At 37.6% G+C, this 27,848-nt stretch overlaps 2 protein-coding genes across 3 annotated transcripts; one reads left to right on the plus strand and one right to left on the minus strand.

The window, feature by feature from the left end:
* Positions 1 to 66: 66 nt before the first annotated feature.
* Positions 67 to 6,732, minus strand: mettl8 (methyltransferase 8, methylcytidine). 2 transcript variants are annotated; one of them, XM_082507722.1, is made up of 10 exons: positions 6,643 to 6,732; positions 5,299 to 5,455; positions 4,740 to 4,831; positions 4,284 to 4,645; positions 4,114 to 4,163; positions 3,770 to 3,830; positions 2,929 to 3,068; positions 2,417 to 2,523; positions 2,223 to 2,288; positions 67 to 1,927 (listed from the first exon to the last, which is right to left on the minus strand). In XM_082507722.1, exons 2-10 carry the CDS (start codon positions 5,448 to 5,450, stop codon positions 1,773 to 1,775), a joined length of 1,185 nt encoding a protein of 394 aa, XP_082363848.1. In that variant the 5' UTR covers positions 5,451 to 5,455; positions 6,643 to 6,732; the 3' UTR covers positions 67 to 1,772. The 2 variants fall into 2 exon arrangements, with proteins under 2 accessions (XP_082363848.1, XP_082363847.1); XM_082507721.1 differs by having other exon boundaries at positions 1,769 to 1,927; positions 2,223 to 2,523.
* Positions 5,507 to 26,526, plus strand: dcaf17 (ddb1 and cul4 associated factor 17). Its single transcript, XM_082507720.1, has 14 exons — positions 5,507 to 6,861; positions 6,936 to 7,039; positions 7,829 to 7,919; positions 8,010 to 8,146; positions 8,251 to 8,329; positions 8,682 to 8,771; positions 8,885 to 8,992; positions 9,336 to 9,438; positions 9,804 to 9,946; positions 24,062 to 24,171; positions 24,267 to 24,351; positions 24,555 to 24,638; positions 25,933 to 26,088; positions 26,172 to 26,526. Exons 1-14 carry the CDS (start codon positions 6,691 to 6,693, stop codon positions 26,277 to 26,279), a joined length of 1,569 nt encoding a protein of 522 aa, XP_082363846.1. The 5' UTR covers positions 5,507 to 6,690; the 3' UTR covers positions 26,280 to 26,526.
* Positions 26,527 to 27,848: the final 1,322 nt, after the last annotated feature.

The following is a 27,848-nucleotide window of genomic DNA, read 5'->3' on the forward strand; positions in this document are numbered from 1 at the left end:
AGACATGACTTTTAAACGAATGAAATGATCGATTTCCTTGTACTAAACTGTCATAGCATGGCATATCAAAAAATCTCTTTTCAATAAATAAATAAACTAATTTATTTAATTAAGAATTAAAATAAATAAATACATAAAACGCTTGAAAGTTAACATAATAATTATAAAAATACTCAAGATTAATAGTTAGATACAATGCAATAATTTTTATTTTCTACTCTCAGGCATAAATTAGAGTAAAGGTTAAGTTGTGATTCTGACGTCCAAAACAAAAAAGTTTCAAGAAATCAAATTAAAAAAATTTTTATTCCTTCAAAATTATGATGGAAACTAAAGATTCTGAAATAGTAATTAAGAAAAAAAGCTTACTTTTGGAAGGGTTAATGGGTTGATATGGAAGCTTGTTTATGTTATTAAAAATCAACTTGTAATTCAAAACTCCGAGTTAATATTTTGACATTTTTAGTTATCTCAAACTTTTGAGTGAAGTATCTTGACATTTCCAGTTAGTCAGAAGTAAGGCAAAACTTTTAGATACTTAGTAAGTTGAAATTTTGAGATAATAACTTGAAATTTTAACTTAGCTCCCCCTCACATTTTTTCTCCACTGCTGGTAAATAAATTCCATATATTTGATCATAAATTTGAGTATTTCAGTTTAGTAACGATTACATGCTTTAAAACAATTTCTTTCTTGCTAATTTTAACCACTACTAATATACAAACTAAGACATTAGAAGGGACAAATACTTCTTCACAGCACTGCTGATAGCTAGCTTGCCAGATTTTATTGTTACAAAAAGAACAAAAAAATCAAAATAGCATAATCTACAAAAAATCAAACAATATTAAAAGTACCATAGACCAATACTGAAGGCTTTAATATGTAAAGCAGTGCAAAAAAATTTGAAATCGGATAATTAAGTTAATGTAAAGAAAAAAGATAAAAGACTGAGATCATGCAAAAGCAAATTGTAGCAAACAGTGGTGGAAATGACATAACAAATAACATGTGCACTGTACACTTAAGAAACAGCAGCAAGGAGGTTTGGAACAGAAATATGCATGTAATCATGTGTCCTGGTGTGCGTCGGATGTGTTCTCCGGTCACAAAAACAAGAGCTGTTGTACAATTTCATAAAGAATAACAGGAATATCCGTGTAGAGTCATCCAGGTCATGGGAATCCAAGGCGATTGGAAAGAAAGCGACTGGACTCCTTTAAAATTCTTGAAGATGTTAAATCTCTTGTCCGAGAAGATTCACTAGTTCTAATTTGCTCAATGTATGTCTTAGAACAGTGGGAATGATTTCCTGAAATGTTCTTTATGGCAGTGAGGTCGAATCAGTTTTGCAGCTTATCTGCAGATAAATCAGCATCAATAAACACAGCTAAGCATATATTCAGGCAACACATCAGTGCAACCGCTAATTTGCTTCTCTCTTACAAAAAGTGGCTTGAAGTGGCTTATGTGCCTTACTGAATAATGGAACGTAATCTCCTGTCAATCATTCTTACAGTGGCCTCAAAACATCTAGTGCATGGTTCATGTACCCGAGCCCACCTGGACTTAACAACATTGTGTCAGTATCTAAATATGAATATAATGAGAAGTAGAAAACACCAAACACCTGTTTACTGGTTTTTGAGTTTTATATATTTTACCCCCAGCTGCCTCCAAAAAAAAGTTATTACTAGGCCCAAATAAACCAGTTTAAGTATAAAAGTATGAAAAATACACAATTCTAGTTAGATCTGTGCATGGTGGGATGCTAAGAGGTTGAAGGTGGATATGGTTTTCTGTACTTGCTCTGCATCCACACCCGGCGCATTACTACTTTCTTTCCTCGGTTCACTTGCAGTCGTCTATCCTCTAGATTCTGAATTTCTTCCAGTCCAGCTTTGGAAAACAAATCATGAACCTCCTCTGTAAAACATAAAACACAACAGTCAGGAACCAAAATTTTAGTCCAGGTTCTCTTTCTGCCAAGAAAGCCATGACAACAGAAAACACGGTTTTGTGTGCATTACCGTGAAGCTGTTTTTTTTATACATTCGTTTTCTTTTTTTACCAATTTTGGAATTGAGTTTTATCTGAGATAATGCATATATTTAACCATTCACCAATAAATGTAAATTCCATCTTTGTAAACACCACAAACTTGTATCATAGCACTGATCAGAATAGGGGTGTCAACACCCACACCCATACGTAGAAATACCTTTTGTGAAAAAATAAACACAGGTTCCATCTCCGCGTGTGTAGAAATTTTCTGATAGACATCGTCCTTGTTGTCAGAGACGAAATGACAAAGAATTTGTTTAAAAAGGAGAATCTCACACACAGACAAAGATGTATTAAGAATATATAAGAAATTAGGGTAAAATGATACAACGGGCATATCGGGAGGCTTACCTTTTTTAAAACGGAGTTGTGAGAAGTCGTATCTCCCATAATCACGGAAAAGGAGCACACCACCATGTTTCAGGTATGCAGACAGATGGTTCACAACGTCTTGCAAGCTGTCAATAAAATTTAGTTATTGGATAAATTATGTTATAATGCAGCAGGCTTGCAGCTAAAGTGATCCTTGCAGCCATCGGTAAAATATAGGCCAAGGAGAAATGCATTCACTGAGATACAACTGACTTCAGTCAGCAGTGCATTTGTATTAGCTTAACCCAAGTATATTACATGTGTTTCCCAAATTCATCTATACTTTTAGTGTCAAGCAAACCACAGAATATTCAATCTCTTGCAATTAACTGTATGGTTTATTATTTCCATTTCAAACTGGGGTTTATAATGGCATTCAAACAAAGGCTGGGCAATGGGATGGTTATGGAGGTTGTGGAGGGGGAGGGGCTGGCTGGCAGGTGATAAATGACATTAGGGTCTCCCATCTCTGTACTCTAAACCTCACCTACCGCTCTGGATGAATGGAAGAGAGCACAAATACTGCCAGAATAATATCCAGGCTCTGAGGAGGAAATGGGAAGGTGGCCATTTTGTCACAAATGTCATGGACGAAGGCGTGGCACACCGAGTCGTCATAGTCTGGGTGGTTCTACACAAGGAAAATAAGTTAGATTATATCTATTAAGCATGTCATTATCACATTGGTGTTGCAACTCATGTACAGTTCTGAGACATTTTCTCATGAACCTTCCTATCGCCTTGAAGCAGTCTGGTCATTCTTGTCTGAGAGCATCAAGAAGACATTTTCACCCAAATAACTGCCACTCAGTGGATGTTTTCTCCTTTTCAGACGACTCTCTGTAAACCCTAAAGATGATCCGTCCATTCATCCATCCTTCCTCTTGTCCAATTCAGGACTAGGATAGCCTGGAGCCTATCCTAGCTACTCTAAAGATGGTTGTGTGGGAAAATCCCAGTGGATCAGTTAACAAACAGTTAAATAGGTGTACATTACAAATTGGCTAGCAAGTGTGTAGGAATGCCGTCTTTTTTACATTACTAACATTGTTTTCTATGTGTGAGATTTATTTAATGTGGAGATATGTAACAGTGATGTTTTTTTCTTCTGCTACATTTCTGCACATGATGTCATATTTATCTATTCTGTGTCTGTCTAGGTAGAAATGTATGATAAAGACATATTTTATTTATAGATCAGCTGTTCTTCATCAGCTGTTGAAATTAAATTATTTCCCAAAACATTTAAGGGACGGCAATATTTTGTAGATGACTAAATTATTATTATAATACAGTATACACTTTATATTTTCATACGAAACAGATGCTAACCTTAACCAGCTGAATGGCACGTGGCGAGAAGTCACAACAGTATAAAAATGAGTCTGTTTCTCTGTGGAAGAAAACAAACAGTTTAACAACTGGGAATCATCACATTACAACCACAAGTACTTGTAAAACACTAACAAGGTGATTTTGTGGCTCAACACATATTTTTTACAAGTGTCTTAATTGTTTTTTCTAATGTAGGTGATAACACAACTACTTCACAGAGAAATTTCCACTGTGTTCTATGTGTATGCTCTGCTCTCAGTCAACAACAGAGATGACAATAGAGACAATCAAATACTAAACATCTGTATGATCATTCATTAAAGAGAAACATTTTGACTTACTTGATGTTATTTACAATAGGAAACACACTGTTACCAACTCCACATCCAACCTGTGAACAGAAGAAAATGCAAAGCAGTTATTTAACATTATCTGTGTTGCAATAATATAACATGCACATCCTGTATAAAAAATTAAAACAAAAACAGAGTATATTAACACTTTTAAAAACCTCCAGGATCCTGAAGGATGCACGTTGTCCAGGAAAAGCAGAATCATCCACAGCAGCTTCATTCGTTCCTCGTGCAGCTTGTTGATAGGACTCCTGAAAGTTAAAGGTGTCTGTATTCCTGTGATGGTCAATGGGATTGCACCGTTGATGTTTTCCAGTTTCGGTGTCCAATCTGGATGCACTACATAGTTGAATGGCTGCTTGCTGATGACTGTGACACGTGTTTGTGCTCTGGCCTCTTTCACCTGAAGGCAGCAGCTCTGGGAATTCTAAAAACAGCCACCTGCGATCTTTGAAGAACTTGTCCTGGTGAATCTCATAAAACATGTCCCAGTACTGGCAAGCTGCTGTAACAAATTTACCTGCAAGGACAGAATTCAACAACTTTTTCATCATTTTTGTTTCCATGTAATTCCCAAAAATCTAATTAAATGTGTTAAAATATTTTATTCTTGCCTTGTTCGTTTAAAGGAAGTCGTACAGTGGAATTTTCCTCCACCTTCTGCCGTGCATTTTCCTTGTCCTCCTCTGTCCATTGCACATGATCCCTAACATGAAAAACATTACTAAAGCAACTCCTGAATGTTAATATATCAATTTAACTATAATGACTCACAATTTAATTTGTTATAATTAGCTTTAATGTCATGAAATCCTGTGACCTATATTTTAGATTGTATATTATTATATATTATAGTATATTATTAGTATACTGGTGGTGGTCAGAGGGCCCGGTGGCACCAGTGTCCGGCAGCCTCGCCTCTGTCATGCGCCCCAGGGCAGCTGTGGCTACAATGTTGTTTGCCATCACCAGTGTGTGAATGTGTGTATGAATGACTGAATGTAGTGTGAAGCGCTTTGGGGTCCTTAGGGACTAAGTAAAGCGCTATACAAATGCAGGCCATTTACCATTATATATAACACATATACAATATACAAGCTACATGGTGTCTTCTTATTATGTGGAATAATAAACGCAACTTTTACACATATTCATTAAAGTCGCATCACTTACCACATGTTGTGCTTGAAGATCTCATCAGGACTGGTCAGAATCCGTGAACCCAGTGGAGCTGAAGGTCTACTGTCACTGCTCTTTAACCTCATAGAGAATCTGATGAAAACTGCAGCCACTTTGGCTACAGAGAACCTCTTCACTTTATTCATTTACTCTGTAAAAGTGCACATAGGTTTAAATACATACAACAATCCCTGGTCAGTACATCGCTGCCTAAAAAGACTAGTGGAAGCAATATCTATGTCATGCAGGGGAGGGATACTAGCATCGAAGGACGCTGAAGATGGAGCTGACACAAAGGAAGACCACAAAGAAGACTGATAAATGTAGTGAAGGAGGAAATGCACAGGGTTGCTGTTACAGAAGAGAATACTAAGGATAGGGTGAGATGGAGACAAATGAGCTTCTGTCGTGACCCCTAAAGACATCATCCAAATGTCTATTTAATGTTAATACATACATGTAAATAAAATAACAGAATACGATAAACTCTTCTTTTGCCCTGAAAGCTGGGAAATGTCCTGAAAATAGAAAATGCATGCATTTTGGGTTTTTTAAAAATCCCCAAAGCTAACGAAACTAAAATGAGCTCAAAGTCGTAGAATAGTAAAAGAAAACAAAAGTCAAGAATACATAAACATTTAAATACAATGCAACGAAATCCTTAAAAAAGAACCTAGTATAATACGTTAGCGTGACTCTTTAAAGTACATTAGCTCAAATTTAATACAGGAAAAACAAAACAGAAATAAAATAAATAAATGATTAAATACACATACACACAGAGAAATATGTTTAGCTAACACCGCTCAAATGCTTAAAAAAAAGCTATATAGTTTGAATAATAATTCCTAAAATATAGAATCGGACTATTACTGCAAATAAAAACGGAAACTAAAGGATGCAGCTGATTTTTAAGTGTATCTCTGGTCAGGGTACGTGCAGACGAATGGGTGCGCTACAGCGGGACAGCGAGTGCGCTATTGTGCCGTAGAAGAAGACGCGTGTGAAAACATGGAGAGGGATGGGGTGCTAATAGAGTTAGCGGCTAACTAACAACACAACCCCAGTCGACAGGCGAAAGCAATGCTCGCCAACTTAACCCTAACAATTATATTTAACCCTCCATGCAACCTCCGAGCAGTTCCTCTGGGTCATTTGTTAAACAAAACTTTTGGACGAAGTTGGCGACATGTCGAGGTTCCTTAGCTCACGCTAACCTAAGCTAGCTGTTAACTTTTCATGTTAGTCATTGGACGTGTGAGGTCGCGACGGCGTTGAAAACATGAAGCCTAGAAAACAGCTGTAGCGTGCTGGACTACAAAACCATACGGTGCTTACCTCGCTCTGGGTGGGCTGTTGTGGTCACTTCAGTCAGTCGATCTAGTCATGCTGCTAGCAGCCCCCAGTAGGAAAACGTACCACCTGCAGATGGCGCCACAGCAGAGAAAGGGGAGCGCTAACGCAGCTGAACTGCTGAGCCGGAGGAGCACGGGTCTTGGGAATACTAGGACTTTAATCAGACATAATTTGAAGATCCTGAGAGGTATTCTCCTTCAGGTAATGTTACAGTTTGTAGTGTTACTGCTTTCAGTTGGTGTTTTCCCATATTAATTATTGTTGCCATATTGTAGGAAAACCGGACTTTCACGAAAGTATGGAGCAAGACCTCAAAATCCACAGTAATGTACGAAAATTGCAAACTATACTTTGAAAACTACCAGCACTGCTACAGCTGGTGAGTATGGGGTCCTAACTTTAATTAGCTTCAGTTTTTAAACACGTATACATGCCAAAATATACACAGGACTATTTTGGTACGTTAAAGTAATCCTCCACTGGTCATATACACTATTAAAAATGAGTTGTTAAAAATCTACCTATACAAAATATTTTTTTTAATATGAAGTGTTCATATTACACTGGCCTGTAATATAAATTTATTTGGCACCCACTTAAGAGATATAGCCAGAGCCAAATGAAAATCATCACCTCTTTAATCACTTATGTAATGGATATATAATGTTTTAAAGCTTTTACTTGAGTGTATTAAATATTGTCTGTAGTGAGAGTAGGGATCAGGTGAAAGAGCCTGGAAAGGTTGAGGTATGCTCTGGAGAGAAGAGGAATGCAAATCAGAATACATGCGTGTGAATGAAAGGGAGATGGGTGTAACAGCGTAGCAAGTTGATGAGTTTTTAAAAAAAAAAAATGCGGAAAACCATTTAAAGCAGTGGAAGATATTGAATATTTTTTGTCTTATCTTATCTGGAAGGGAAAAGTATAGATGTCTGATGAATAACGTGAAAACAGGTGGGCCATGATATTTAATGTAAATGTGTACAATTAAAATAAAACCCATTGTGTCATTTTAACTTCGTCAGAAATTGTTGCTTTTGCGAAACAGTGATGTAGGATACAGAGGAGCAGATGATCTAAGGAGCTTTAATTGAAGTAGGAAAGTGTTGTGTATGCCCAATAACACTGACAAGCTGCTTATGTTTTATATTTTGTATATGTGTTTCAGTGTTCATGTTGAGCCTCAGATTTTGTACAAACTGCCAACGAGGTCCAAACAGGAGAAAATTGAAGATACATTGATGTGTCACAGCCCAGTTGTAAGTAAACATTAATAAACTGGGTGTTGCTCAGATAGAAAAATTTCAGACTGTTGTGTTACCTCTTTTTTTTTTTGTTCTCATCCAAAGGAAAAATCCTTATCTTCTCCATCTGATCATAAACCAAGCCTCTTGGCTTTGACGGCCAATAACTGGCTAATTCGCCTTTCAGCTGAAACGGGAGAAGAACTGCAGAGAGTTTACCTCTCTCCAAACTATAAGTTCAGGTATCTCTACGGTTCTGATTTCAGTGTCCTTTGAGTGGAAAGTATTTTTAGATTTGGTTCATTTTAAAGCCATTTTAGTTTTATAGCTTGTTGTTATCTTGTAGATATCTTGGCTGGGATGTTTCTCAAGAGACATTTTATGTTAAATCTGTTCAAAACAAGGAAACACCTTTAGCCAGACAGGTAAAGTGAATACATGTATTTAAAGTATTTGTGTCTTGTAAGAGAAAGTCAATGATAAGTTAATGTTATATTTAAATTAAACATAGCTGTCACTAGCTATACGTGACTCTTGTTATCATTTCATTTTTTATATTCTTTATATTTAAGGATTATTCTTTTTTCATCTTGTGGTTGTTGGTTTCAAATCAGAAGGTTGTTGTTGTTATTATTACTATTATTAGTAGTAGTAGTAGTAGTAGTAATTTATTGTTTGTGCAACTAGAAAGTTTATTAATTATTTATTTTTCTGTAAGTCCTATAAAAATGAAGAGAGGAGATGGAGACGTGACCTTTTTTCTGATTTATCCCACAGGCAGGTATCACTCAGAATACAGTGATGCACATCGCTATTTTTCACGTTTTCCCATTGGAAGTTATTGGTGTTATGGAGATCAATAAAAAAGTAAGTTTTTTGTTTGTTTGCTTGTTTTTTTAAATACAGTTTACATTTTTTCAAATGTACATTTTTTTGGAGGTTTTTTCATTTAAAGGTTTTTTGTTTTGTTTTTCTTGTAGGTGTTTGGAAATGGTGTCATAGGTGCTGATCTGGTTCAAGGTGTCCTTGCACTGTATTACAGCAATAAGTCAGTGAAAATGTACAGCTTCGAGCACATTGTCCAAAGAGTAAGTCTGTGTTTATTTAGACATTAGTGAATGCATCAGAATTTGCATCAGGGGCGATCGTGGCTCAAGAGTGGGGAGTTCGCCTTGTAATCGGAAGGTTGCTGATTCGAGCCCCGGCTTGGACAGTCTCGGTCGTTGTGTCCTTGGGCAAGACACTTCACCCTTTGCCTACTGCCTACGCTTTGGGGTCCTTTAGGACTAGTAAAGCGCTTTACAAATACAGGCCATTTACCAATTTGATGTGATTTTTTTTTAATAGAAAGTGTTTTATTATCATTCTGCTTAGCTTGCTTCTTACGTCTTTGGGATGTAAGAACATGATGAACATTTTCTTTGTTTTCAGTACCTGACAGAGAAGCTAACACTTGGAAAGCAGAGTCCTCTTCTTGGTGGCAAAACAGTCGGAGATGCACCGTTTGGTATCCCGTTAAATATTCAAATCACAGGTTGGTTTTTTTTTTTTTTAAGAACCAGTGGTATATGTGCTTAAAGTTGAGTACATGCATAGCTTCAAATAACTAATAAAGCCATTTTTGTGAGGCAGCTAATATGAAGAAAGTTGTCTTAAATCGAGCTGTAAGGGACCTGAAATGACTTCTTCAAGGCTGTGAACTGTGAATCATGTAAAATATGGTGCTTGATATGAACATGATATTAAACATATTTGGTTCTGTTTATTAACATCCCTATTTGCCGCAGCAGCTTATTTCTGCTGCTGTTCCAGGGGTCACAGAGTGATAGCCACTCTAATCAAGAATGTTTTGCTTCACAAAGCGAGTATAATGTTTGTTTTTCCTTTCTCATTGCACAGATTGCCCTCCTGTACTTTTCAAGGTCTCTTGTGCTGAAAACAGTGTTCAGATTGGAGGAAACCCATGGCACTACATTTACACACCGCCTCGTAAAAAAGACGAGGGGACCTACCACATCTGCTCACTCAAGGACGGCACTATGGTATATTTAAAATTCCTCAACTATAAATTTACCTCATTATTACCTTTTAGTTATGGTTGTACTTTGAGTAAAACATGACAGTAATAAGTCAGTTTGTGGTAGAATGAGCTGTTGCTAAATTTGTCAGACCCTGGTGAGTTGTCATTGTAAGAAGGGCTCCAAATGTTTTTGACAGTCTTCCTATTCAGTCAGTGGACAGAGCAGGAGCGAACTAAACCTGTAATCACCTCACAATACTACCTTTGTGCTGATCTCTAAACTCTGCCTTCTCTCCCATTGAGAAGCCATGACATTGTATCAGATTATTTTCACATAATCTCTCCACTGAGTTGTTCATGTGGAAAATACCACACATACTTAAACAGAAAACAGGAGAATCAAAGGGGGGTATAACACTCTTTATACAGGGAGTGCAGAATTATTAGGCAAATGAGTATTTTGTCCACATCCTCTTCATGCATGTTGTCTTACTCCAAGCTGTATAGGCTCGAAAGCCTACTACCAATTAAGCATATTAGGTGATGTGCATCTCTGTAATGAGAAGGGGTGTGGTCTAATGACATCAACACCCTATATCAGGTGTGCATAATTATTAGGCAACATCCTTTCCTTTGGCAAAATGGGTCAAAAGAAGGACTTGACAGGCTCAGAAAAGTCAAAAATAGTGAGATATCTTGCAGAGGGATGCAGCAGTCTCAAAATTGCAAAGCTTCTGAAGCGTGATCATCGAACAATCAAGCGTTTCATTCAAAATAGTCAACAGGGTTGCAAGAAGCGTGTGGAAAAACCAAGGCACAAAATAACTGCCCATGAACTGAGAAAAGTCAAGCGTGCAGCTGCCAAGATGCCACTTGCCACCAGTTTGGCCATATTTCAGAGCTGCAACATCACTGGAGTGCCCAAAAGCACAAGGTGTGCAATACTCAGAGACATGGCCAAGGTAAGAAAGGCTGAAAGACGACCACCACTGAACAAGACACACAAGCTGAAACGTCAAGACTGGGCCAAGAAATATCTCAAGACTGGTTTTTCTAAGGTTTTATGGATCGATGAAATGAGAGTGAGTCTTGATGGGCCAGATGGATGGGCCCGTGGCTGGATTGGTAAAGGGCAGAGAGCTCCAGTCCGACTCAGACGCCAGCAAGGTGGAGGTGGAGTACTGGTTTGGGCTGGTATTAGGGCTGAACGATTATGGAAAATAATCTAATTGCGATTTTTTTGCCCCAATATTGCGATTGCGATATGCGATTATTTTTTAAGGTCTTTGTCTTCTGTATTATTAAACAAAGACAAGCAATACATCATATAGTATGGCCAATACTATATTACATTAATTTTAAACTGTTCTTTCCTGGAAGACAGACCTCTGTTATGATGACATGAGGTGATGCATGAATTGATGACTGACATTTTTATTTAACTTCTTCAATCACAACAGTATATTTGAACATACACAATAGTTTATTTTTAGCTTACAAACATCTGAGCATAAAGTGCTGACAAGGAACCCTGGTGTAAACATTAAAATGAAAGTCAGTACAATGTGCAGATTGCAGAAATATACATAAAAAAAAAAATCAGTGGCTTTACCACACTCAGTTTTTCGACATCTGTGAACTACTAGACAGTCATTCAATTAATAATATTAAATAAATAAAACTAATAAATAAAAAATACACACATCTTACTGATCTCTGCAGTCAGTAACATTACACATAAAGTGCAAACATAATAGCAATTGTATAAACACACACACAAACACGCCTTTAAAATTTAAAGGCGTGAAATTGGACGGTCTAGCCTTCTGATTAGCTAATCAGAAGGCTAGTTCTGATTAGCGTCACCGCTGTCTCGGTGGAGTTTAATAAACTCGGCCGTCTGCTTCTTGCTATCTAAAATATAACCAGACACTGGTGTAAATTCTCGACTGTCTCATACTTCTGTTTAATAAGTTTTCTGTTTGACGTTTAGTCAGCTGTGTGAAAACCAAGGAGGAACCCACCCGGGGGATTAATAACGTTTTATTTTATCTAATCTAATAACTTTAATCTCAGCCAAACCAATTTACTCACGAACAAACAAAACACTGAAAAAAGCCCAACAATAACATTTTTAGGTTGTCTAAGTGACTTATATATTACGTTTAACCCGAGCAGTGAAACTCCGCGGTGATCTGAAAATGATGTGCCGGGAGTTGTGCCGTTCTCGGCCGCATCAGTAATCCTCGAGCTCCCGGCTAGCTGTCGAGCTGGTGGGTAGCAGACGCCTCTGAAAACGTCGAAGCACTTTTGCAAATATGGGATATCTTGATAAACCGAGCAGATATTTGATGTTTACACAACTACTTTCTCGCCTGAAAATATGTTAAAAGTTTATTTTGTGACCCAGAAAGATTAGTATGAGTAATTTTAAAACTTAGTAGCGGCCGCCATTGCTGGAAACTGGAGTTTGGCTGGGCCGCGCTATGAATTCTGGGATATGGTAGTAATTTGGACAGCCTTATAGTCGCAGTATAATCGCAGCCTTTGCGGTTAGAAAATTGCACTTGATCATGTCGCGATATTATCGCAAATGCGATATATCGTTCAGCCCTAGCTGGTATCATCAAAGATGAGCTTGTGGGGCCTTTTCGGGTTGAGGATGGAGTCAAGCTCAACTCCCAGTCTTACTGCCAGTTTCTGGAAGACACCTTCTTCAAGCAGTGGTACAGGAAGAAGTCTGCATCCTTCAAGAAAAACATGATTTTCATGCAGGACAATGCTCCATCACACGCGTCCAAGTACTCCACAGCGTGGCTGGCAAGAAAGGGTATAAAAGAAGAAAAGCTAATGACATGGCCACCTTGTTCACCTGATCTGAACCCCATTGAGAACCTGTGGTCCATCATCAAATGTGAGATTTACAAGGAGGGAAAACAGTACACCTCTCTGAACAGTGTCTGGGAGGCTGTGGTTGCTGCTGCACGCAATGTTGATGGTGAACAGATCAAACACTGACAGAATCCATGGATGGCAGGCTTTTGAGTGTCCTTGCAAAGAAAGGTGGCTATATTGGTCGCTGATTTGTTTTTGTTTTGTTTTTGAATGTCAGAAATGTATATTTGTGAATGTGGAGATGTTATATTGGTTTCACTGGTAAAAATAAATAATTGAAATGGGTATATATTTGTTTTTTTGTTAAGTTGCCTAATAATTATGCACAGTAATAGTCACCTGCACACACAGATATCCCCCTAAAATAGCTAAAACTAAAAACAAACTAAAAACGACTTCCAAAAACATTCAGCTTTGATATTAATGAGTTTTTTGGGTTCATTGAGAACATGGTTGTTGTTCAATAATAAAATTATTCCTTAAAAATACAACTTGCCTAATAATTCTGCACTCCCTGTAGTATGAAGTGGAATGGATATCAGATTGTCAGTTGGTAAAGATAAGGGAGGTTTCCAGTTCCAGTTCAGCCTCCAAAATGTAGTTTAGGCTACGTCCATACGTATAATGGTATCTTTGAAAACAGAGATTTTCTTCTTCTTTTTTTAATCCTGTCCACACGTGCAGTTTTAAAAAATATCTCCCTTCACATGGAAACTCTAAAAGCCAAATGTTAGCCAATCAGTAATTTAGAAGCCTGGGAGGGAAAGACTAAACAGGGTTTTGTAACCTCACAAAACCTTAAGTAGTTCTGAAAAGTTTTTGTTTCTCTGGAAAGGCAGATAATTGTGTTACTTTTCAAGTGACATTTTCAAGTGCCTTCATCATTTCAAATGTTAATAACTAAAGACAGTATTTTGGCTGTTCTGTAGACGGGGTTCGTATAGGTGCTTGGAATCCTTTAATTTTAATATAGACTTTTCAAGGTTTGAAAAGTGCTTGAATTTCAGATGTGGTGCTTAAATGTGCATGAAACTGTATTAATTTCACCACAAATAACTATCTGACCGAATAGTTTTCTTATCAGATAAAGAAATAAAATGAGTCTAAAAGCAAAATTTCTCCACCTGGACTGCCTTGCATACGGTGGCCCCTAGAGACAAAGCACGTACAAAATCCAAAACACTTACAAAATCCAAAACACATGAAAACTCCAAAGCACAAACAAGTGCTGTTTGGCCCCCAGGGGTTTTCTGAGTGAAAATTTTCTGCTCGAAAATTAAATGACCAAAAAACTGGAGTATTTCTCTGCAATTACAAACTCTGTGTAAACAGTATTGGTGTCAAATAAAATCAAAATAAAGCTAACACTTGTGAGATGTCATCAGAGATGTGAATAATACTGCGGATGTTACTATGTCAAAGTTGCTGTGACTCAAACATAGAAAAATTAGATTTTTTTTTTTTTTTATATCCCTTGCCTAATTTTAAAGTATTTTATAGCATATAACACCTTTGAAAATATTCTTTGGTTCCCATTTAACTCCAGAAAATCATAAATCAAAATATGGATATTACCTGTCCACAGATTCATGGTGCAGTAACTGCCTGGTGTCTTTGCTCTTTGTTTGGTGTTTGTAGACATGGTTTACATGAGCTTTTAGCTGAGATTCAGAGGTTTCTGTGGACACTACTCATGTCAGCACTTATACAGTGGGGCAAAAAAGTATTTAGTCAGCCACCGATTGTGCAAGTTCCCCCACCTAAAATGATGACAGAGGTCAGTAATTTGCACCAGAGGTACACTTCAACTGTGAGAGACAGAATGTGAAAAAAAAAATCAATTTTTACAAACCAATTCTGGTTCATCAGTTTCACTCAACAATCGGCCATGTGCGTATGAAAACAAAGGCACTGCGCATGCGCGTTTTACTCCCATTCTATCGCGATATTTCATTTTCCTATCGTTGCCTAACATTATACCGGTATTACCGTGAACGGTATAATATGGCCCAGCCCTAGTTCTGGGATCTTTGCTCACCGTTCTCATGATCATCTTGACCCCACGGGATGAGATCTTGCGTGGAGCCCCAGATCGAGGGAGATTATCAGTGGTCTTGTATGTTTTCCATTTTCTGATGATTGCTCCCACAGTTGATTTTTTCACACCAAGCTGCTTGCCTATTGTAGATTCACTCTTCCCAGTCTGGTGCAGGTCTACAATACTTTTGCTGGTGTCCCTCGAAAGCTCTTTGGTCTTGGCCATGGCGGAGTTTGGAGTCTGACTGTTTGAGGCTGTGGACAGGTGTCTTTTATACAGATGATGAGTTCAAACAGGTGCCATTCATACACGTAACGAGTGGGGGACAGAAAAGCTTCTTACAGAAGACGTTACAGATCTGTGAGAGCCAGAGATTTTCCTTGTTTGAGGTGACCAAATACTTATTTTCCACCCTAATTTACGAATAAATTCTTTACAAATCCTACCATGTGGATTCATGGATTTTTTTTTTCACATTCTGTCTCTCACAGTTGAAGTGTACCGCTGGTGCAAATTACTGACCTCTGTCATCATTTTAAGTGGGGGAACTTGCACAATCGGTGGCTGACTAAATACTTTTTTGCCCCACTGTATTTCTGACCTCGTGTTATAATCGATTAAACGTGATCTCCTCCCTTTTGCCCCCATTTTTGATGTTGTGGGTTCAATGATCAGGCATGACATTCTCATAATAAATCAGATAAAATACTGCAAATAATTAATCCTGCATTTGTGTGATTGAAATGTGTGTGCAGTGACACTGTTTTAAAGATTTGGCCTAAATAATTCTGGAGTGAATGAGCCTAAACATGATGACCAGACTAGTGACACCATATCACCTGTGACACTCACACACGCACGTATGACTTTGCCAGTTTCAGCTGAAACAATTTCAGTGTTTAGAACCATGTTCCAGAGTTTTTAGTTCACCGTTCATGAGGTTTCAAGAAGAAAATGAAAGACAGATCTGAATGTTTGAAAGTGTTTTGGAAAAACTCTGTAAAGAATAGATGAACAATACTCAAAGGATAAATTCAACTGTTTTATTTTGTTAGATAAGTTGAAAAAAAAGTTAAACAAGCAAGTAAATAACGAAACAAGGTAAAACGAAGTAAGTTCAAAAAGTTAACAAGTAAATAACGAAACAAGGTAAAACGAAGTAAGTTCAAAAAGTTAACAAGTAAATAACGAAACAAGGTTAAATGAGGTAAGAGCAAAAAGTTAACAAGTAAATAAAGAAACAAGGTTAAATGAAGTAAGAGCAAAAAGTTAACAAGTAAATAACGAAACAAGGTTAAATGAGGTAAGTTCAAAAAGTTAACAAGTAAATAACGAAACAAGGTTAAATGAAGTAAGAGCAAAAAGTTAACAAGTAAATAAAGAAACAAGGTAGAGGAGAGAAAACCCCAACAATCCCCTCTGAGCAAGCACTAGGCGACAGTGGGGAGGAAAAACTGCCTTTAAACGGGCAGAAACCTCCGGCAGAACCAGGCTCAGGAGGGGGCAGTCAACTGCCGGGACTGGTTGGGGGGTGAACAGAGGTGGAGCAAGACGAGGCTACATCAGTTGAAGAAGCAGTATTGTCCCTCTACCGGAAAAAGCTGAAGAATCTTTTCTTCTTTTTCATGGACTTTTCCACGAGCGCCTTTTTGTCCAGGATGAGGGTTCTCAACTCCTCGATGGTTTCTGTGTTTTGCCTCTCAAGTTTCTTGCATGTTTGTTCCACCTGTTCTAATGTTGCTTGTGTTTCTTTAAGCTTTTCTTTGAGGTCTTTGGATGTTGCCTCCTGTGTCAGCTTTGCCTTCTGCAGGTCTGCATTTCTCACTTGATCTTCTTTGTGCAGGCCTTCTAGCTGCTCATTTCTTTTCTGGATATCGCGGAGCGTACACTGCAGGTCCTCATGCGTTTTGTCTTGTTTTTGCTTTTGGGCCTGCATTTCTGTGTTTTCCCGCTTCAAGTTGTTGAATTCCAACAATATCCCCTTAATGAGCTCTGAGTTGTTTTTGGCCATGTGATCAATCTTTTTCTGCATGTGTGAGCATCGTTTTTCTAGTGTTTCCTTTTCTCCCTCCAGCTCACTTGTTTTGACCTTCAGTTCATCACAGAATCCTTGCAACTTTTGATTTTTACTCTCAAAGTCCTTGATAATGCACTTTTCTTCTGGCAGTCTTTCTTTCTGTTGCTCTTTCTCTTGAAGGTGGTCTTTATTTTGGACCAATGTTTGTTCCAACTCTGCCTTCACCATTCTGTACTTTTCCTGCATGCCTTGGAGCTCGCGCTGCAGGTCTTTTTGCTTTGTGTCCTGTTGTTCCTTCTGTTGGAGGACTTCTTTATTTTTTTCTTCAGCTTCATCAAGCTTTCTTTGGAGCAGGTGATTCATTTGGTCCATGTATTGCAGATCCCACTCCATTTTATCAATCGTCGCTTTCCTGCCTTGAAGCTGCTCGGACATTTCTTTAACTTCAGCGCTCTTTTTCTTGTTTTCTTTGATGAGGGATACAATCTGCTCTCTGGCTTGAGCAAACTTGATCCCCCAGCCCTCATTAATAATGTTGATGTCGGGCTGGCGCTGTAGTGTTTCTTCCAGGTGTTTGTTTTGTGCTTCCATCTGTAAGCACTTCTTCTCCAGGTGACGTTTTTCTTCTTCAATTTGTCGAATTTTGTTCTGGAGATGGTTGTTTTCATTCCTACTCTCCTGTAATGCCCTTTGGATGGATAAGAGGCCATTTGGAGAAATTGGCCGGCCACGCGTGGAAGGAGAGGCGGCGAAATCTTTTTGTCTCGGTTGCCGTAATCTTGGATACATGTTGGCGTTTGTATCCGATGACTCTGAGAGGTTTCCAAATTTTTCTGTAGTGAACGTTTGAAGGCTGCAAACACAAAGGCTGCGAAGAAACGAACTGAAAATTGCTGTTTCTCACCCCTATTTATAGAAAAACTTCAAAGGATCCTTGTGACATCCTTGTGACATCCTTGTGACATCATCACTCCTAAGCCAATCAGATTGTCACATGACATTTTGGAATGTGGAATGGGGATATGTTTTTTTTTAAACAGTTTTCAAATGTAACTTAATATTTAAGTGTTTCTTACTTGACCCGCTTAGTTGATTAAAAAGTTAATTGCCACGAACACCCCTAATGTTATATAACAGACCACAGAAAAAAGACAGGTTTTTTTCTACGTGACAGAGCTATAATAAATGTTTTGTTTTGTTTTTTATTATCCTACTTTTTCTAAAAGGGAACATTATTTAAAGAAAATGTATTTAATTAAAAACTCTGTATTCATCTAAAGGGTATACCAAGAACGGTGAGCTTCCTGCTTGAAAAGGAAATGACCAAAATAAATGTATTTCTCTGCAATTACAAACTCTGTGTAAACAGTCTTGGTGTCAAAATAAAGCTAACACTGGTGAGATGTCATCAGAGCTGTAAATATTACTGCAGATGTTACTATGTCAAAGTTACTGTGACTCAAACATAGAAAAAAAGATTTTTTATTTCCCTCACCTAATTTTTAAAAGTATTTTATAGCATATAACACGTTTGAAAATATGCTTCGGTTCACATTTAACTCCAGAAAATCATAAATCAAAATATGGATATTACCTGTCCACAGATTCATGGTGCAGTAACTGCTCTTTTAACTGTCTGGTGTCTTTGCTTTGTTTGGTGTTTGTAGACATGGTTTGCATGAGTTTTTAGCTGAGATTCAGAGGTTTCTGTGGACACTACTCATGTCAGCACTTATATTTCTGACCTCGTGTTATAATCGATTAAACGTGGTCTCCTCCCTTTTGCCCCCATTTTTGATGTTGTGGGCGCAAATGATCAGGCGTGACATTCTCATAATAAATCAGATAAAATACTGCAAAGAATTAATCCTGCATTTGTGTGATTGAAATGTGTGTGCAGTGACACTGTTTTAAAGATTTGGCCTAAATAATTCTGGAGTGAATGAGGCTAAACATGATGACCGGACTAGTGACACCATATCACCTGTGACACTCACACACGCACGTATGACTTTGCCAGTTTCAGCTGAAACAATTTCAGTGTTTCAAACCATGTTCCAGAGTTTTTAGTTCACTGTTCATGAGGTTTCAAGAAGAAAATGAAAGACAGATCTGAATGTTTGAAAGTGTTTTGGAAAAACTCTGTAAAGATTAGATGAACAATACTCAAAGGATAAATTCAACTGTTTTATTTTGTTAGATAAGTTGAAAAAAAAGTTAAACAAGCAAGTAAATAACGAAACAAGGTAAAACGAAGTAAGTTCAAAAAGTTAACAAGTAAATAACGAAACAAGGTTAAATGAGGTAAGTTCAAAAAGTTAACAAGTAAATAACGAAACAAGGTTAAATGAAGTAAGAGCAAAAAGTTAACAAGTAAATAACGAAACAAGGTTAAATGAGGTAAGTTCAAAAAGTTAACAAGTAAATAACGAAACAAGGTTAAATGAGGTAAGTTCAAAAAGTTAACAAGTAAATAAAGAAACAAGGTAGAGGAGAGAAAACCCCAACAATCCCCTCTGAGCAAGCACTAGGCGACAGTGGGGAGGAAAAACTGCCTTTAAACGGGCAGAAACCTCCGGCAGAACCAGGCTCAGGAGGGGGCAGTCAACTGCCGGGACTGGTTGGGGGGTGAACAGAGGTGGAGCAAGACGAGGCTACATCAGTTGAAGAAGCAGTATTGTCCCTCTACCGGAAAAAGCTGAAGAATCTTTTCTTCTTTTTCATGGACTTTTCCACGAGCGCCTTTTTGTCCAGGATGAGGGTTCTCAACTCCTCGATGGTTTCTGTGTTTTGCCTCTCTAGTTTCTTGCATGTTTGTTCCACCTGTTCTAATGTTGCTTGTGTTTCTTCAAGCTTTTCTTTGAGGTCTTTGGATGTTGCCTCCTGTGTCAGCTTTGCCTTCTGCAGGTCTGCATTTCTCTCTTGATCTTCTTTGTGCAGGCCTTCTAGCTGCTCATTTCTTTTCTGGATATTGCGGAGCGTACACTGCAGGTCCTCATGCGTTTTGTCTTGTTTTTGCTTTTGGGCCTGCATTTCTGTGTTTTCCCGCTTCAAGTTGTTGAATTCCAACAATATCCCCTTAATGAGCTCTGAGTTGTTTTTGGCCATGTGATCAATCTTTTTCTGCATGTGTGAGCATCGTTTTTCTAGTGTTTCCTTTTCTCCCTCCAGCTCACTTGTTTTGACCTTCAGTTCATCACAGAATCCTTGCAACTTTTGATTTTTACTCTCAAAGTCCTTGATAATGCACTTTTCTTCTGGCAGTCTTTCTTTCTGTTGCTCTTTCTCTTGAAGGAGGTCTTTATTTTGGACCAATGTTTGTTCCAACTCTGCCTTCACCATTCTGTACTTTTCCTGCATGCCTTGGAGCTCGCGCTGCAGGTCTTTTTGCTTTGTGTCCTGTTGTTCCTTCTGTTGGAGGACTTCTTTATTTTTTTCTTCAGCTCCATCAAGCTTTCTTTGGAGCAGGTGATTCATTTGGTCCATGTATTGCAGATCCCACTCCATTTTATCAGTCGTCGCTTTCCTGCCTTGAAGCTGCTCGGACATTTCTTTAACTTCAGCGCTCTTTTTCTTGTTTTCTTTGATGAGGGATACAATCTGCTCTCTGGCTTGAGCAAACTTGATCCCCCAGCCCTCATTAATAATGTTGATGTCGGGCTGGCGCTGTAGTGTTTCTTCCAGGTGTTTGTTTTGTGCTTCCATCTGTAAGCACTTCTTCTCCAGGTGACGTTTTTCTTCTTCAATTTGTCGAATTTTGTTCTGGAGATGGTTGTTTTCATTCCTACTCTCCTGTAATGCCCTTTGGATGGATAAGAGGCCATTTGGAGAAATTGGCCGGCCACGCGTGGAAGGAGAGGCGGCGAAATCTTTTTGTCTTGGTTGCCGTAATCTTGGATACATGTTGGCGTTTGTATCCGATGACTCTGAGAGGTTTCCAAATTTTTCTGTAGTGAACGTTTGAAGGCTGCAAACACAAAGGCTGCGAAGAAACGAACTGAAAATTGCTGTTTCTCACCCCTATTTATAGAAAAACTTCAAAGGATCCTTGTGACATCCTTGTGACATCCTTGTGACATCATCACTCCTAAGCCAATCAGATTGTCACATGACATTTTGGAATGTGGAATGGGGATATGTTTTTTTTTTAAACAGTTTTCAAATGTAACTTAATATTTAAGTGTTTCTTACTTGACCCGCTTAGTCGATTAAAAAGTTAATTGCCACGAACACCCCTAATGTTATATAACAGACCACATAAAAAAGACAGGTTTTTTTCTACGTGACAGAGCTATAATAAATGTTTTGTTTTTTTTAATTATCCTACTTTTTCTAAAAGGGAACATTATTTAAAGAATATGTATTTAATTAAAAACTCTGTATTCATCTAAAGGGTATACCAAGAAGGGTGAGCTTCCTGCTTGAAAAGGAAATGACCAAAATAAATGTATTTCTCTGCAATTACAAACTCTGTGTAAACAGTCTTGGTGTCAAAATAAAGCTAACACTGGTGAGATGTCATCAGAGCTGTAAATATTACTGCAGATGTTACTATGTCAAAGTTACTGTGACTCAAACATAGAAAAAAAGATTTTTTATTTCCCTCACCTAATTTTTAAAAGTATTTTATAGCATATAACACGTTTGAAAATATGCTTCGGTTCACATTTAACTCCAGAAAATCATAAATCAAAATATGGATATTACCTGTCCACAGATTCATGGTGCAGTAACTGCTCTTTTAACTGTCTGGTGTCTTTGCTTTGTTTGGTGTTTGTAGACATGGTTTACATGAGCTTTTAGCTGAGATTCAGAGGTTTCTGTGGACACTACTCATGTCAGCACTTATATTTTTGACCTCGTGTTATAATTAGAGATGGACCGATCCGATATTACGTATCGGTATCGGTCCGATACTGACCTAAGTTACTGGATCGGATATCGGAAAAAAATAAAATATATATGGAGCGACTGCCTCTTCTTGCTGCGACTTCAATCATGAAACTGATCAATGATCAGCTGATCGGCTTTTCTGTCGCGAGTCCGTGTCTCTTGTTTGCTTTTGGCCCACTTTGCACCAGAAAGAGGAAACCAGCAGCTGAACAACAGCAGCACGTTTAAGCTTGATCAGCTGTTGTTAGAATTTATTTAATATTACTTTCTACTCGAGGATCTTTTTCTACGTAGCTGACGCTGGTAACTGTGCAGGGGCGGATCTAGCAAAGTTTAGCCAGGGGGGCCGATAGGGCATTAACAGGGAAAAGGGGGCACAAAGACATACTTTTCTTTCTTATTCTCATTTAAAATGTCGAGCTTTTAATAAATAATTATCTGACACCCAAAGTTTTAATTTGATGTAAAATGAATAGAAGTCCATTACTGTATATAGTAACTATTAAGTCTAATATACCCTAGTAAGCTATTTATTCCTTTGGGAAGGTACCATCTGTGCAGTCTGCAATTTTGTTGAAGAAAGATGTTGAATCTATTTAATATTTCTTGAAAAATAATTGATTTCTGTGCATTTTTTTTCACACTGCATCAAATTAAGGTTGATTACGTCGATTAAGCATCATGAGGTGGAGCGTGAGGGGTGGTTCCCTATTTTTTATTTATTTATTTTTGTCTTTGCTGGGAGTTGGAACCCTATTAGTTAGGTTGCTTAATATTTATGCTAAGTACTCTTTAAAATACCAGAATAGGGAGGATGGTGTAGGTTTAAGTTTATTAGATTGATCAGTATTGCTGAACTATGAAATATTCTCTTTTGCATACAGGTATAACAGAATAGCTTTAGTGTAGTTGTTGTTTTAAACTTGAGTATGAACTTATACAAAATGCAGCAAGATATTTAAAAAACAGTTTTGTTGATTAAAAAACACTATATCGGATTCATATCGGTATCGGCAGATATCCAAATTTATGATATCGGTATCGGTATCGGACATAAAAAAGTGGTATCGTGCCATCTCTAGTTATAAACGATTAAACGTGATCTCCTCCCTTTTGCCCCCATTTTTGGGGGATGTAGGTGCTTAACTAGTTAAAATAACAAACATCTGTCTCCTTTTTTTGTGTCACATTAGAAAGAAGCATCAATATCTGATGAGAAGACTTATTAATTTGGCCTTGCTGTGTATTATTGGAGCGTTTGGTGCAGTTTTCTTCTTTTGTGGGGTTGTTTTTGTTCAAGTGGAGATGAATATCTTTAACAAGTTGATTTGTTCACATTTGTAATTTTAATTTTTAAGAGAAATTTGTTTTTTGAGTTTGTACACTATATGCATAGTGCACCATTTCCTTTTTCAGTATTTGTCTTTGGTGCAGTTTTCTATGTTTTAACAAAAGGGGAACAAAGGACATTTAAGTCAAGCTAAAATGATTTGTTTTCATTTTTACTTGGCCTTACTGAGGTGATGATAAGCGGAACATGCATTCTTTTTTTATTTTTTCTAGTAATGTGCTGGAAAAGCTTAAAAATGGACCTTGAAAGTTAAATTTATTTAAAACCAACATCTGGATTTGGGTTGTGAAAGCGTCTGTGTTAAATGCAGAAACCACATCCGAAGTTCACTCTGACGCCTCTGTCTTTCTAAATGGAGGGACAGAAACTGCGCCTGTATATGTAAGAGTGTAAAAAATGCAGATAGTCAGATTAACAGCAATAGTATTTTGTCTATGTCCGCCATTATAGAAATTAATCTAGTGTAAACAATAACGTGGCGCACAGCGTGACATCAAAAACGGTGCACACCTTTGACATTGCGTGAGTAAATCTCCGTTTTCCTCGTCGCCTAAATGCAAAAAGTGAGTTTTCGAAAATCTTCACGCTGGCAGGAGTTTTAAAAAAATCTCTGTTTTCAGTGACACAAAACGCCATTTACATGTGGATGAAAGGCCCAAACGGATAGAATCATAAAATCTTTTCAAAAATACCCATGTACATGTGGACATAGGCTTAGACTGTCCACTAATGTAACCTTGGGAATGTGTCGGTCGTGGGTCTGTTACAATGTTCTGCACTGTTGTTTTTTTGTTGTATCTGACTTCCTGTCTTTCTCACCTGCTCTTTGCATCTTGACCTTTTTGTCAAGAAAACAGACCTGATGGAAAGAGCCTTTAAGTTGTGTGCTAATTAGAAACTGTAAGAAATCTGCATCTTTTGCGTTCTGATTTTATTAAATTAGGCAACAAACGGAGTACAAGAGATGGACTCCTACTCTCTTGAGAACGACGGGATCTTCTTTCATCCTGATGATTCAGGAAGAATCATCCATGTGGGACCTGTCACCATAAAGTGAGTGCTCCGGTATTTATTTAACATCATCATATTATCTTATTTGCCAAATATACTTATTGTACAATATTTGTTTTGGTTTTTTTATATTCCAGTGTCCTAAAAATCCTCGGTGAACTGAACAGTGCTCTGCCATCTAAGGTCGTTGAGGATTTCTCCCTGAAAACCCACCGAAACAATGTAAGTGTAAAATTTATTTGCTTGAGATTTTTAGTTGCTGTCCTTTGCTTTCTGAATAAATGTAATTGACCTGCGATGGATCAGCCTTTTACAATAAATCAGCCTGGCTACAACAGAGATGGAAGTCTCCTATAGAGGTGAATTGTATGCGTATAGTTTATAATTTCAGAAAATGTAAAGTTTATGCTTTCCATCTCTTGTAGCCTATCTCCCAAGTCACTGTGACCTCATCAGGCCGCACAGTAAAAAAAAGATTTCAACAACTGGATGATGACCCATCTCAAAAGGTAAAAATAGGATCTAATTAAATTACTAACTTAAATACCAATATATGATTGTGACAGGAAGTGAATAATATTTTTATTCCTCTTACAATGCAGTAAGGGTCCTGACATTCTTGTTAATTACTTGAGTGACTTGATGCACTATGACAGAGCATACATACCCCTCTGGAGTACACCAGTAGGCTCCTCCTGTAGGATGTTGTGGCTTGCCTCACCATAAAAACAGAAAGGTGTTGACAAAATCTAAAAACTCCCAAGATCCCAATCAAGAATTCACAGCATGCCAGAACAAGCAGACCGTCTGCTGCCGTCATTTTTGAAGCCAGACACCACGAGACATCCCCCAAAGTCCCTTGCATGCCCCAAGGGTTTGGATGACAAAACGGATCCACAAATCCGGATTAAGTTGTTCTCTTATTTAAACCAAGAAGCAAACACAATATCAACATTTTTATTATTTATTTAGTTATATTTATATATATATATATTTGTTTCTTAATATAAATAAGATCTTTTTCTTCTTATTTATTCAAAAAGCGATATATATTAGTTTTTCCTCTGTAATAGACCTAAACAAAAAAAAATTCCGTTGACAATTTTATCCATCATGGCAGACATGACTCAATCCTGCCTACACTTCCTCTCCTGTAAATACCTCTTAATACTGCAAATCTGCAGCTAAAACTAGCAAACTGATGCAGGGTTTATTTCTCTTTGCAGCTGAATTTTCATGCAAAACAGTTTTTTCTTCCCCAATCAGCTGTAAGATGCTGATGAGGTATTGTCAACACCCCACCAGGCTTAAATAGATTTACAGCTCAGTGATAAAAATTCAAAATGAATGAGGATCTTAAGTCGAATTCAGTCATCATACAAGAGCCTCTGTCCTTAAAAACACCTTTCAGAGGTTTCCTGGCTCAAAATGGGCCTTTGGAGGTGAGTATGTATGTAACCTAAATTGGTCTCCATGTAACATAAGGCAGAGAGCGAGTGGGAGTTTCCATTTCCTGGGGGAAAGCCAAAGCCTCTTTTGTGTGCGCCAAAATATTTTTAGAAGAATAAAAAAAACCCTGCATATTTATTTAAAGTGCAGAATATTCAGGATGGCAGCTCAATTGATTTTTATACATTTAATTGTCCTTACACATTTCCTCAGGTGAGATATGTGTTGGGTAATGTCCTCTGAAGAATTTCATTGATAAGCTTTCAGGTTTAAACACTGCAGGCAAGTAGAGCTGTTCATTAAAGAGAACATGGTACGTAGCACTTAATTCACAACGGCCTTTTGATTATGCAGACTTTCCGAATGGTGGAATATGAGGATGAGCTTGACCTTTTGGCAATCGTGGTAACCAATGGCGAGGAGGGAGAAGGAAGAGCGTGCATCCAACTCCATGACAACCAGACCGGACAATTACTGCGGACGATCGATTTGATTGAAACCTGGGATGAGGTGAGTAACTTGACATGAGTATGCAAACATCAGGGCGAGTAGTCTGGATGTGGATTAATGTGTGCTCTTCTCTTTTGTTTCAGACAAATAAAAACGAGGTGTTCTTCGACAAAGACACGATTGTTCATATTGAACAAAAGAACGCCAAGTTCTGCTGCCATGTTTACAAACTGTTCACCACCAAAACATAAGCGGTGCAAAACTGAATCAAAGCTGCTGTAAAGCTTTTCATGATCACTTAAGATTTTTTTTAATATGATTTCCTTCTCCTATATATATATTTTTTTTAAATATATGGATCTTTGCATCCTAAGTTCATATGATTACTCTTGATTATCACTATTTTTTTTTCTGTTATGATTATTCTAAGTCTGTACCATTAAACTTGATCTGACTTTTTTCCTTTATTCTAAAAATAAAATAAAATATTTTTCCAAGTTGCTCTGTATTTCAGCCTTCTCTTTTTCCGTCATGCATATCCAAATTGTAAGATATTGATATTTACTCTGAGCCAGGATCTGAGATAGTTATGCGATTGTTTGCTTGATGTTAACAGTCAGAGCTGATGAAATTGCTTGATGCCATCCTAATGATGTACGTTTCAGAAAAGTGATTTGCCAGCTGCAGTGCACTCATGCAGATTAAATGTGGTGACAGTGTCACACTTCACAAATGATTGTCGCATGCAAATTGCGGGTCTATTTACATGCATGGGTTACAGATATGAGGTTTTGATTTTCCAAAAAGTCTCCAAATTAACGTGAAAGGAAAATCTCATAACAGGAACAGGAGTCTTATGTATACCAAGTTTCTATAATTTTTTATAAAGAGTTTCTGTATTCAATATAAGATGTAATACAAGAAAATAGAATGTCACAATGGGAAGTTAGGGTGATCACGTGTTTGTCTTGTCCCACATATTGAGATAGTATCACACATTTTGATTGACTTCAGTTTACAAAAAAGATGCGATGGTATTAAATATCTTAATTTTAGCTCTTAAATATGCTCATAGGAAATTAAAAGTAGCAGTACAATAAAGTATGTCTGTTCTTTACTGCATAGATCCCCAAATTGAAACCAGTTAGTTTGTGTGTTCTAGCTAACCTTTAAGTTAGGTTTATCAAAAGCATATATTATCTCACAGAATTAGTCAAATTTCCTTTGCAAATCTTGACACTTCTCAAAAATTAAAGGAGGACTTTAGGGATATCAATCTGTCACAGTGTGAATCCTTTTCCCCTGTCTTGGCACAAAGTCACAGCGGATGTGGTGGAGAGGTAACAACAAGACAACCCCTCCCCAAAAGGAAATGGTTTAGCAGAACTGTTCCTTTTCCTGTATCCCTTCTGACAGAAACATGCACGAGTAGGTCATTTTGTGGGCAGTGACACTGGCAGTGTTTCCACTGTCATTTACATGAAGAAGCAGATATTGGTCCTGCTGCTGGGTTGATCCCATTCTTTGGCGCTGTCCAGCTCTCCTCATGTAATGGCACACTTGGTGTCTCCTCTAAATTCTTGAAACTATCCTTGGAGTATGTTTGGTAAATAATAAGAGAGGAAAACAATGTTCCAACATGAGAAGTTCTGTTTTGTATTCATTGTAAACAGTTTGTGTTTTCTGTCTTCTTCTTTTTTTTTTTTTTTTTTTTTTGTAAACTATATCCACAAATACCCAATAAAAATATTTTGAATAAAAAAACGATCCTTGGAGTCACAGCAAACCTTGCAACAGCACATATGGATGTTTCACCCTTG

This window comes from Aulonocara stuartgranti (assembly GCF_965226115.1).
Source record: "Aulonocara stuartgranti genome assembly, chromosome: 16".
Lineage (NCBI taxonomy): Eukaryota > Metazoa > Chordata > Actinopteri > Cichliformes > Cichlidae > Aulonocara > Aulonocara stuartgranti.

Excerpts from the sequence above, each read along its gene's own strand:
- dcaf17 (XM_082507720.1), top strand. The coding sequence starts at position 6,691 with ATGCTGCTAGCAGCCCCCAGTAGGAAAACGTACCACCTGCAGATGGCG. Across the intron at positions 7,040-7,828 it reads TACCAGCACTGCTACAGCTG|TGTTCATGTTGAGCCTCAGA; the intron begins GTGAGTATGGGG and ends TATGTGTTTCAG. Across the intron at positions 8,772-8,884 it reads TTATGGAGATCAATAAAAAA|GTGTTTGGAAATGGTGTCAT; the intron begins GTAAGTTTTTTG and ends TTTTTCTTGTAG.
- mettl8 (XM_082507721.1), bottom strand. The coding sequence starts at position 5,450 with ATGAATAAAGTGAAGAGGTTCTCTGTAGCCAAAGTGGCTGCAGTTTTC. Across the intron at positions 3,831-4,113 it reads CCTATTGTAAATAACATCAA|AGAAACAGACTCATTTTTAT; the intron begins GTAAGTCAAAAT and ends TTTCTTCCACAG. Across the intron at positions 1,928-2,222 it reads TGTTTATTTTTTCACAAAAG|AGGAGGTTCATGATTTGTTT; the intron begins GTATTTCTACGT and ends TATGTTTTACAG.